This window comes from Nicotiana attenuata, unplaced genomic scaffold, assembly GCF_001879085.1.
Source record: "Nicotiana attenuata strain UT unplaced genomic scaffold, NIATTr2, whole genome shotgun sequence".
Taxonomy (NCBI): domain Eukaryota; kingdom Viridiplantae; phylum Streptophyta; class Magnoliopsida; order Solanales; family Solanaceae; genus Nicotiana; species Nicotiana attenuata.
Window position 1 is genome coordinate 515345 of NW_017670369.1, and position 11860 is coordinate 527204.

General features: G+C 42.7%; 2 protein-coding genes across 2 annotated transcripts; both read right to left on the bottom strand.

The window, feature by feature from the left end:
- Positions 1 to 7585: 7585 nt before the first annotated feature.
- On the bottom strand, positions 7586 to 8713 carry LOC109238480. The gene is made up of 4 exons (XM_019404950.1): positions 8559 to 8713; positions 8322 to 8426; positions 7880 to 8096; positions 7586 to 7774 (listed from the first exon to the last, which is right to left on the bottom strand). The coding sequence occupies exons 1-4, from the start codon at positions 8711 to 8713 to the stop codon at positions 7586 to 7588; spliced, it is 666 nt and encodes a 221-aa protein (XP_019260495.1).
- Positions 8714 to 10842: 2129 nt separating this feature from the next.
- Positions 10843 to 11860, bottom strand: LOC109238481. The gene is made up of 3 exons (XM_019404951.1): positions 11736 to 11860; positions 11319 to 11617; positions 10843 to 11249 (listed from the first exon to the last, which is right to left on the bottom strand). Exons 1-3 carry the CDS (start codon positions 11858 to 11860, stop codon positions 10843 to 10845), a joined length of 831 nt encoding a protein of 276 aa, XP_019260496.1.

Sequence of the window (11860 nt, forward strand, 5' to 3'; positions counted from 1 at the left end):
TCAGCGGATTCTTCGTATAGCTGGTATTCTGGAGATCAGTGGGGTCTCGTTCACTACTTTTCAGTTTTCTTGGGCTTTCTTCAGATGGTGGGAGGCTTATGAGAGATGTAGGTCAGTCGGTGCAGCGCCACTTACATGATAGAGGTCGGTCGGTGCACCGCCACTTACATGGCAGGAGTTCTCCGTTCTCTTCTTGGAGAACTTCGTGCTGCAGTCCCACAGGGAGGAGTATCGCATACAGTTTGAGCAGCTTCTTTAGGATGGCATGTCTATGACCCAGTACGAGTTGATGTTTTTGAGTTGGCTCGTCACACAGTTTGGTTGGTTCCCACTTATAGGGAGAGGATCAGGAGGTTCATCGATGGCCTCACCTACCAGCTGTGGTTGCTTATGACTAGGGAGAGGCTATCAGGTGCAAATTTTGATGAGTTGGTCGATATTGCTCGGCATATAGAGATGGTCCGCGACCAGGAGCGGGGTGAGAGGGAGGCCAAGAGGCCTCGAGGTTCTGGTAGTCTCGGTGGTATACCTTCTGAGGGACAGTCCTACCACAGTAGGGATCGTCATTATAGGACTGCTCAGACGGCTCGTCCATCTCATCATGGTGCATCAACTAGCTACGGTTCTTACAGTGCCCGCTCAGGCCAGTCTTCATTAAGTGCACTACCAGCGCAGAGTTCTCACCATGCCTCGTCCACTCAAGTTTCTATAGGTAGTTTCTCGGTTTATCAGGAGCAGCAGTTCCATCAGAAGAGGGGTTGTTTCGAGTGCGGAGACTTTGGTTATATAAGGAGAGATCTCCCTAGGTTGTTGAGTGGGGCTCCACAGTAGAGTTCTCGGCCGATGGCACCAGCACCAGCAGTTACACCACCCACTCAGCCAGCCTGGGGTGGGGCCCAGGCAACTAGAGGTCGCCCTAGAGAGAGAGGCCGATCAGGTGGCAGACAAGCCCGGTTCTATGATATTCTTGCCAGGTCGAACTCCGTTGCTTCAGATGTAGTGATCACATGTATTGTCTCAGTGTGCCACAGGGATGATGCTGTATTTTTTTACCCTGGTTCCACTTATTCATATGTATCATCATATTTTGATCATTATCTGGATATGCCCCATGAGTGTTTAGTTTCATCTATTCATGTATCTACACTAGTTGGCCATACATTTATTATGGACCGTGTATATCGGTCATGTGTAGTGACTATTCGGGGATTGGAGACTAAAGTTGATCTCTTATTTCTTAGTATGGTTGATTTTGACGTGATCTTGTGTATGGATTGGTTGTCTCCATGTCATGCTATTCTGGATTGTCACGCTAAGACCGTGAGGTTGACGATATCGGGCTTGCCAATGATCAAGTTGAGAGGTTCTTTAGACTATTGATTTTGGTATTGACTTGGTGTCGGGAACTCAGCCCATTTATGTTCCACCATACCATATGGCACCAGCTGAGTTGAAAGAATTGAAGGAGCAACTTCAGGAACTCCTTGATAAAGGGTTTATTAGGCCTAGTGTGTCGCCTTGGGGTGCGCTAGTCTTGTTTGTGAAGAAGAAGGATGGTACTATGAGGATGCACATGAATTATAGGCAGTTGAACAAAGTCACAATTAAGAACAAGTATCCTTTGCCGCGTATTGATGATCTGTTTGACCAGCTTCAGGGAGCGAGGGTGTTCTCCAAGATTGATCTGAGGTCTGGGTATCACCAGTTGAAAACGGGACTCGAATATTCCAAAAATAGCATTAAGGACCCGTTACGGTCATTATGAGTTCCTTATGATGTCTTTTAGGCTGACCAACACCCCAGCAGCGTTCATGCACCTGATGAACTGTGTATTTCAGCCTTATCTCGACTCGTTTGTCATTGTTTTCATTGATGATATCCTAGAGTACTCTCATAGCCAGGAGGAGCATGCCCAGCATTTGAGGATTGTGCTGCAGTTGTTGAAGGAGGAGAAAATTTATGCCAAGGTCTCCGAGTGCCAGTTTTGGCTTAGTTTAGTGGCGTTCTTGGGGCACGTGGTGTCCACTGAGGGTATTCAGGTGGATCCGAAGAAGATAGAGGTGGTTCAGAGTTTGCCCAGACCTCCCTCAGCTACGGAGATTCGGAGCTTTCTTGGCTTGGCCGATTATTATCGTCGCTTCGTGGAGGGTTTCTTGTCTATTTCATCGCCCTTAGCCAAAATGACCCAAAAGGGTACTACTTTCAGGTGGTCGATTGAGTGTGAGGAGAGCTTTCAGAAGCTCAAGGCTGCCTTGACCACAACTCAAGTTCTAGTTCTACCATCCGCTTCTAGTTCTTATATAGTGTATTGTGATGCATCTCGAATCGGTATTGGGTGTGTCTTGATGTAAGAGGGTAGAGTGATTGCTTATGCTTTGCACTAGTTAAAGCCCCATGAGAAGAACTAACCTGTCCATGATTTGGAGTTAGCTGCCATCGTTCATGCATTGAAGATTTGGAGACATTATCTCTACGGTGTGTATTGTGAGGTGTTTACGGATCATAGGAGCCTCCAGCACTTGTTTAAACAGAAGGATCTAAATTTGAGGCACTGGAGATGGTTGGAGCTGCCGAAGGACTATTATATCACTATTCGGTATCACCCCAGGAAGGACAACGTGAAGGCCGATGCCTTGAGTAGGAAGGCGGTGAGTATAGGTAGACTTACATTCATTCCTGTTGGCAAGAGACCTCTTGTAGTTGATGTTCACGCTTTGGCCAACCAGTTTGTGATATTAGATATTTCGGAGCCTAGTCGGGTTCTAGCTTATGTGGTTTCTCGGTCTTCCTTATTTGATCGCATCAGAGAGCGCCAGTATGATGATCCTCATTTTCTTGTCCTCAAGGACAAGGTTTAGCACGGTGATGCCAGAGATGTTACTATTGGGGATGCTAGGGTGTTGAGGATACAGGGCCGGATATGTGTGCCCAAGGTAGATGGGTTACGTGAGTTGATTCTTCACGAGGCCCACAGTTCGCGGTATTCCATTCATCCGGGTGTCGTAGAGATGTACCAGGACTTAGGGCAGCACTATTGGTGGAGGAGAATGAAGAAGGATATAGTGGGGTTTGTAGCTTGGTGCCTTAACTATCAGCAGGGGAAGTATGAGTATCAGAGACCAGGTGGATTGCTTCAAAGGATAGAGATTCCAGAGTGGAAGTGGGAGCGGATCACCATGGATTTTGTAGTTGGTCTCCCAAGGACTTCGAGGATGTTCGATGCTATTTGGGTGATTGTGGATTAGCTGACCAAGTCCGTGCACTCCATTCTAGTTGGGACTACTTATTCTTTGGAGCAGTTTCCTGAGATTTACATCCGAGAGATTGTTCGCCTCCACGGTGTGCCAGTGTCAATTATTTTAGATCGGTGCACGCAGTTTACATAACAGTTCTGGAGAGCAGTACAACAAGAGTTGGGCACCCAGGTTGAGTTGAGTATATCATTTGACCATCACACGTGCGGACAGTCCGAGCGCTCTATTCGGGTACTAGAGCACATGTTGCGCTCTAGTGTCATTGATTTCGGGGGTTCTTGGGATCAGTTTCTGCCACTCGCGGAGTTTGTCTACAACAACAGCTACCAGTCGAGCATTCAGTGGCTCTGTATGAGGCTTTGTATAGGAGACGGTATAGATATCTGGTGGGTTAGTTTGAGCCGGGTAAGGCTAGGCTATTGGGTACTGATTTGGTTCAAGATGCTTTGGACAAGGTTAAATTGATTAAGGATTGGCTTCTCACGGCACAGTCTAGACAGAAGAGCTATGCCAACAGGAATGTCCGTGATGTTGCTTACATGATTGGGGAGAAGGTTCTACTGAAGGTTTCACCCATGAAGGGTGTTATGAGGTTCGGAAAGAAGGGCAAGTTGAGCTCTAAGTTTATTAGGCCATTTGAGGTACTTCAGAGGATTGAAGAGGTGGCTTACAAGCTTGCCTTGCCACCTAGCTTATCGAGTGTACATCCAGTATTTCATGTTTCTATGCTCAGGAAGTATGTTGGCGACCCGTCTCATGTTTTGGATTTCAGCACGGTTCAGTTGGATGGTGATTTGACTTATGATGTGGAGCCGGTGGCCATTTTGGGTCGGCAGGTTAGGAAGTTGAGGTCAAAGGATATAGCTTCAGTGAAGGTGCAGTGGAGAGGTCAGCCAGTTCAGGAGGCTACTTGGGAGACCGAGCGGGAGATGCAGAGCAGATATCCATACCTATTTGAGGCTCCAAGTGTGTTTCTAGACCCATTCAAGGATGAACGTTTGTTTAAGAGGGGGAGGATGTAACGACCCGACCGGTCGTTTTGAGAGTTGTAGCCTCGTTCCCCCGTTTACTGCTCATTTTTTGCTTTATATCTGTTATGTGACTTGTCGGGTTAGTCGGCTCGGGTCTGTAGGGATTTCAGAATAAGTTGAGACACTTTATCTCAAGATTGGAAGCTTTAGTTAAAAAGGTTGACCGAATGTTGACTTATGTGTAAACGGATCTGGAATTGGAGTTTTGATGGTTTCGTTATCTTCGTTGGGTGATTTTGGACTTGGATGCATGTCCGGATTGTGATTTGGAAATCCGTACTTGAATTAGGCTTGATATAGCAAAAGTTGGAAATTTGGAAAGTTTGACCGGGAGTGGACTTTTTGATTGGGGGTCAGATAGGGATTCTGGGAGTTGGAGTTGGTCTGTGATGTCATTTGTGACTTGTATGAAAAATTTGGGGTCAATCGGATGTGATTTGATAGGTTTTGGTATCGTTTGTAGATATTGGAAGTTTAAAGTTCATTAGGTTTGAATCTATGTGTGATTCGTGTTTTTAATGTTGTTTGAGGTGATTCAAGGGCTCGACTAAGTTTGTACCGTGTTTTAAGAATTGTTGGTATGTTTGGTTGAGGTCCCGGGGGCCTCGGGGTGATTCCATATGGTCAACGGATCAAAATTTGAAGCTGGGTGATTGCTGAAGGTGGACTCTGCTGGTGTAATCGCACATGCAGAGCTTTGATCGTAGGTGCGAGCTAAGGAGTGCAAATGTGGCCAGACTTGGGAAGGACTGTGGTCGCAGGAGCGAATATTCTTCTGCACCTGTGTGGTCGTAGGTGCGGAGCGATTGGCGTAAAAGCGGACGTTTGTGCATGTGCGATGGTCCGCACCTGCGGTTGCGAGATGTGGGGGAGAGGACCACATAAGCGGAGGCCCAGCTCCAGTGGTGCACTGCACAAGCGGGATTTTGGTCGCTTCTACGACACCACAGATGCGGTTAAGTGTCCGCAGAAGCCGAAGTGCTGGATAGAAGGTTAAACACAAGGGTTCGCGATTTTGGCTTCATTTCAAATATTTTGAGCTCGGGTTTGGCGATTTTTTAGAGAATTTTCGAGGGGATTCTTGAGGTAAGTCCCTTGTGTTCGTTTTTGATCAATAATCTCTTTCCCCATTTATTTTTCCACCTAGTCAGTGTGTATTTAAGGTTTAAATTGGGGGTTTGAGGCTAGGGATTTGGAGAGTTTGATTTGGGATTTTGGGTGACGATTTGGGGTAGGATTTTGATAAATTTAGTATGTTGGGCTCGTGGTTTAATGGGCTTTCGGGTTTTGCGACTTTTGATGGATTTCGAGACGTAGGCCCAAGGATCGGCTTTGAGTCGATTTTTGACTTTCGATTTATAGCTTCGTATTTTCTTGTGGAATTGATTCCTTCATCCCGTGTTGATTGTATATTACTGTTTTTGGCTAGATTCAGGATATTTGGAGGCCGATTTGCGAGGCAATTGTGGGTCGGAGTAGAGATTTGCTCGAATTGAGGTACATAACATCTCTAAATATGGTTCTGAGGGTATGAAACCCCGTATTATGTGTCTTGTGATTGGTTTGGAGGTGACGCACATGCTAGGTGACGGGCGTGTGGGCGTGCACCGTAGGAATTGTGACTTGGCCTATTCCATGGAACTTTGAAGTTGAATAACATGTTGTTAGCTATATGCTCTCCTTGTGTTATAGAAATTTGACTGCAAATCATGTTAGAAATCATGTTTAGGCTATGTGTCGGTACTGTAGAGACCCACAGAGGCCATGTTACCTATTGAATTATCTGCTAATTGCTACTTTTACTCAGTCATAGTTTTACTTGCATATCATATCTCAGTCTCTATTGTTCCTTGTTGATACATTATATCATATCTATTTCGGGCTGATTTTCATTATTACTGAGAGCCCGAGAGACTGTTGAGGTTGATGACTGAGTGGGGTCGAGGGCCTGATTTTGAGGATATTAATACTATAGCACGTGAGTTGTCCATGCGGATCCAGATATTAATATTATAGCACGTAAGTTGTCCATGTGGATTATTGTGTTTGGGCTGAAGGAGCCCCTTTGGAGTTTGTACCCACCCCCAGTGAGCGCAAATACCTACTGAGTGCGAGTGCCGAGTGTTGAGCTATTGAGAAAGACTGAGTGGTTGTTGCACTGAGAGGATGCTTTTGATTTTATTATTGTTGCACTTAATTGCTATATATCATTTTCTTGAAGTTTCTGAAATATATTATATTCTATTTTACTTGAACTTGACACGAGGTAACAGATTTGACCTAAAATTGTCGAACTTGAAAGCATGCCTACTTTCCTATGTTGAAATTACCAAAATTGAACTATAAGTACAAAGCTCGTCACTTATGTTCTTTATTTAGTCTTGTTACTTACTGAGTTGGTTGTACTCACGCTATACCTTGCACTTCACGTGCAGATCCAGGTATTTCCGGACACCGTGGGCGTTGATTTCATCGCACAGTTGATCTTCTAGGATATTCCATGGTTGCTACTCGGCGCTTTGCAGACCTTGTTTCTCCTTCCTTGTCCTTCCACTTATTGTATTTAGTTTTGGATTTTGATAGATAGTATTTTCCCAGACTTGTGGTATTAAGATGCTCATGTACTTAGTGACACCCCGATATTGGGAGTTTTTCGTGTTTTGTTTTGGATTTTCTATCCTGCTTATGAGAAGTTTAACTATTTAAACTGCTTTAAATCCATTTTCTGTTAAAAGTGTTGGAGTATATTCGTAAATGTTGGCTTGCCTAGTACCACGTTAGGCGCCATCACGACGGCTTAGGATTTGGGTCATGACACTAGTAAATATAGATATACAAAGTAATTAATAAGGAACTTAAATAAAGGTAGTAAATAGGTTTCTGTTGAACTAGTCAGCCATGGCAGAAGAGGAAAGAAGTCGATGAAGAAGGAGGAGAAGCTCCATTCTATGTATTAGAAATGAAATGTTCTAACTGATTCTCAAAAGCTACTGCACAAGAGTAACTAACTTCTATTTGTACAACTAACTAATTAACGTACCGTTTTATCAACTAACTTCACCTAATTACAATATATTAAATTAACTACTAGACCCCACATCTATTCCTTTTACACTCCCCCTCAAGCTGGAGGATGAAAACAGACTCTTCAATCCCAGCTTGCAAAGTAAGTAATCATGTTGTGGACTGCATAGACTCTTGGCGAAGATATCTGCCAGTTGCTCTCTTGTAACAATATGCTGAGTTTGGACTATTCCTTCTTGAATCTTTTCCTTTACAAATTGACAGTCTGTGTTTGGTTCATTCGTGAAAAATAGGATGAGCTGCAATTTGAATTGCAGCTTTGCTATCACAGTGAAGTTGAACTGCAAACTCAACTGATACTCCCAACTCTTCAAATAATCCAACCAACCACTTTGTCTCTGCAACAGTAGTGGCCATGCTTCTGAACTCTGTTTCAACTAAGCTTCTTGAAACTGTTCCTTGCTTCTTTGATTTTCAGGAGATTAAGGCATCACCAAACTTCATAGCATAACTTGTGATTGACTTTCTTGTCTCTACACAAGCACCCCAATATAAATCACAAAAGGCAACCAGCTTTTGATTGCCAATTGATGGTAGAAATAGCCCAAGACCAGGATTACCTTTAATGTACCTGATAATTCTCATTGCAGCATCTATATGTGATTGTTTGGGAGCATGTATCAACTGACTCAGAACCTGTACGACAAAGGCTATGCCAGGTCTAGTCATGGTCAAGTACAATAGTCTTCTCACTATTCTTTGACAACCACTTCTATCTTCAAGTAACCTGTCATCAGACAAGTTCTACTTGTTTATCACCTTATCAAATTCTATGGAGGTAAGCTTGTGATTAAATTCCAGTGGAGTGAGTGCTGGTTTTCCTCCCGATAGATCAGTCTCAGATAGAAGCTCAAGTTCATACTTCCTCTAACACATATGGATGCCTTTCTCTGTACTTGAAAACTCTATGGCAAGGAAGTACTTCAATTCCCTTAAGTCTTTCATCTTAAACCTGCTCTGCAGGTTCTTTCCTGGCTTCACAATCAAGTTTAGATTACTGCCAGTTACTAGCAAGTCATCAACATAGACAAGCACAATCACGAAATCTGCTCCTTTCCTTGTGTGAACAAAGAATAATCATAGTGTGACTGTACAAATCCTAGGTCTGTCAATGCTTCTTTCAACTTTAAGTTCCACTGTCTAGGAGCTCGATTTTAAGTCCATACAAGGACTTATTTAACATGCACACCTTCTGATACTCCCCCTGGCTTGAAAAGCCATTAGGAATTTGCATATAAACATCTTACTCAGATCACCCTGCAGAAATTTATTATGAACATCCATTTGAAACACAAACCAACGTGAAGCAGCAGCAAGAGCCCCTATAGACCTTACTGTGACCATCTTAGCTATAGGGGATAATGTTTCAGTGTAGTCCAAACCTTCTTGTTGGCTGTAGCCTTTGGCAACCAGCCTTGCTTTATATCTCTCCACTTCTCATGTGGACTTGTAATTGACCTTGAACACCCACTTGTAGCCTATGGGAACTTTGTCTGGAGGAAGGTCTACAATTGCCAAATATTATTGCTCTCAAGAGCTGAAATCTCAAACTTCATAGCATCCACCCATAATGGATTAAATACTGGCTTCAGCATAGGTCTTGGGTTCTACAATTGCTGAATAAGAAGCTAACGAAGACCTGTAGGCAGGAGTGAGGTGGTCATACATCACATAGTTGGGCAGTGGATATGGACATGAGGACTTCTGTTGGACAATATAATCTCCCATCCATACAAGTAGTCTTGATTCCCTTGAGGATTTTCTAAGTTGTACTGGCTGGGAGAGGGATCCCTGACAGAAGATGATGGAAAAGCTGGGAAGCATCATCAGAAGTGGAGGTTGGAGGTGAATGCAATGGAGTAGACACACCAGGAGGATCGAGAGGATTAGGTTCAGCTAGTTGCACCAGAGGGAACATAGGAGAAAGGCCAGTGTTCATGTGCTTGAAGGGGAAAGCTTTCTTCTTGAAAGACAGTGTCTTTGCTTATAATGAACTCCTTGGAGGTTAGGTCATAGAGATAATATCCTTTCTGAGTTGTGGAATATCCAAGATGAACTGCTGGAATTGCTTTTGGACTAAACTTATCACCCCTCTTGACAGTGGTAGAATAGCACATACTACCAAATACTCTGAGATGCTGTAGTGAAGGAGCTCTGTGGAACAATTTCTGGAAAGGTGACTGCCGTTTCAATAACATAGTAGGCAATCTATTGAGTAAGTATATAGCTGTGGATACACACTCTCCTCAAAACCTTAAGGGTACAAATGCATGAAACCTTAAAGCTCTTGCTATGTCTAGGATATATCTATGTATCCTTTTTACAACACCATTTTGTTGTGGTGTATACACACAAGAACTTTGGTCTACTGTCCCACACTCCTTAAGCAAATTTTTCACTTGATCATTGAAGAATTCTGAACCATTATCTGTTCTAAGACATTTCACTCCATAGCCAAATTGAGTTCTGGCATATATTAGGAAGTTCCTTAGCACTACAATAGATTCTGCTTTAGTAGGCATCAGGAAGAGACATGTATATCTAGAGAAATCATATACTAGTGTCAAAAGGTATCTCTTACCATCATGAGTGTGAACCTTATAAGGACCCCATACATCAGCATGCATAAGATCAAAAGGCTTAGCTGAACAAGTAGTACTTAGAAGAAAGGGTAGTCTTGCCTGTTTAGCAAACATACAGAGCATATGTGATTATTCAGCTGAGAGTTACACAAGCTTTCAATATTTCTCAACACTCTAAAGGAGCATGTCTTAGTCTTCTATGCCATAGAGACAAATCGATAGTCTTAGTTCATTTTTGGAACTATCTTCACTTATTGAACTGGAAATGGTATTTACAGATGACTGATTGATGACATCCTTATTCTCAAAGACTTGCTGTGAATTTGACTTTTCTCTGTTCCTCAGAATGTACAGGCCATCCTCTTCTCTACCAATCCCTATCACCTTCCCACTTGAGAGTTCCTGAAATACACAGAAACCAGGAAAGAATGTTGCACAACATTGTAACTCCTTGGTTATCTTTGATACTGATTATAGGTTGTATTTGAATTCAGGTATATATAATACTTCTCTAATTTTTTTGTCCTGAAATATATGAGATTCTCATGTCTTAGCGATAGTAACTTGCTCTCCAATAGGTAGGTGTACCTTATTCTTACTTACTTGTGACAGTTCTTTGAATTTGTTAAGCAAACCTAACTGATGTACCAAATGATTTGTAGCCCCTGTGTCTACTATCCAGTTATGGTCTCCTAGATTAGATATTAGGGCAGTAGGAATACCTGTTGTTCCCATTTGAGTTGCATTAGCCACAGGTTCTCTCTTTTTTCCTTTGTTCAGCATTTGCAGAATTTGATTGTATTGTTCTGAAGTGAAGAACTGAACTGGAGCTGGTGGTGTTGTATTAGTGATAGGTATTGTTTGCTGAGATGATCCTTGAGCTTCAAATCCCTAATTTCCTACACCACACACATTGTTAGCATAATTATTTGGAGTGCCTCCCTTCTTCCTATATTTGAAATCAGCTGGATATCCATGCAGCTTGTAGCAGTTGTACCTTGTGTGACCTTTAAGCTTGTAGTAGTCACACTGAAGTGCAGACCATCCATAGCTGTAATTGGTCCTAGCTTTGTAATTAATGTTATCACCACCAGAGTTGTTACCATTGTTGTTTCCTCTGTTGCTTAGTAGTGCAATAACATCATTACCATCAACACCAATGCTAGCATTAATTCCACAACTACCATTTCTCCTTTGACTTTCTACATTCACTATCATAGCATATGCTTGGTTTCTGTTTGGTAAAGGCCTTGTCATAAGAATTTGATCCTTTGCATTCTCATAGGAATCCTTCAGACCTGTTAAAAACATATATAGCTTTTGCAACTGATAATGTTCTACATGTTTGACAAACTATGGACATCCACATGAAGGAGGAGGAGCTACTGTCTCATACTCATCCCATAGTTCCCTAAGCTTCGAAAAGTACACAAACACAGATGCTATGCCCTGAGTTGGTGCAGCAATTTCCTTGTGTAGATAACAGGCTCTAGAGGCATTTACTTTATCAAACCTCTCATTAAGGTATTCCCACACCTTATGAGCATCAGATGCATAAATCACAGTACTAATTAGACTAGGAGATATTGTGTTCATTATCCAAGCTAGAACAATGGCATTACATCTGTCCCAGAGTTCATGCAAGCTAGGATCATACATTTCTCTTCTACAAGTTCCAAAAACAAAACCTAGTTTATTTTTACCATGCAACACAATCTTCAATGACTGACTCCAAATTGAGTAATTTTCAGAACCTTGAAGTTGAACTGAGATAAGAACAGAACCTTGTGTATCTGAAGGATGAATCTACAGAGGGTGATTGTGATGTACCAGATTTGGAGAATTTTCGAGCCTGAGTTGCAGTCGCCATAGGAGGAGTTAAAGTCGAGATCCCGTCATAAATTTCCAT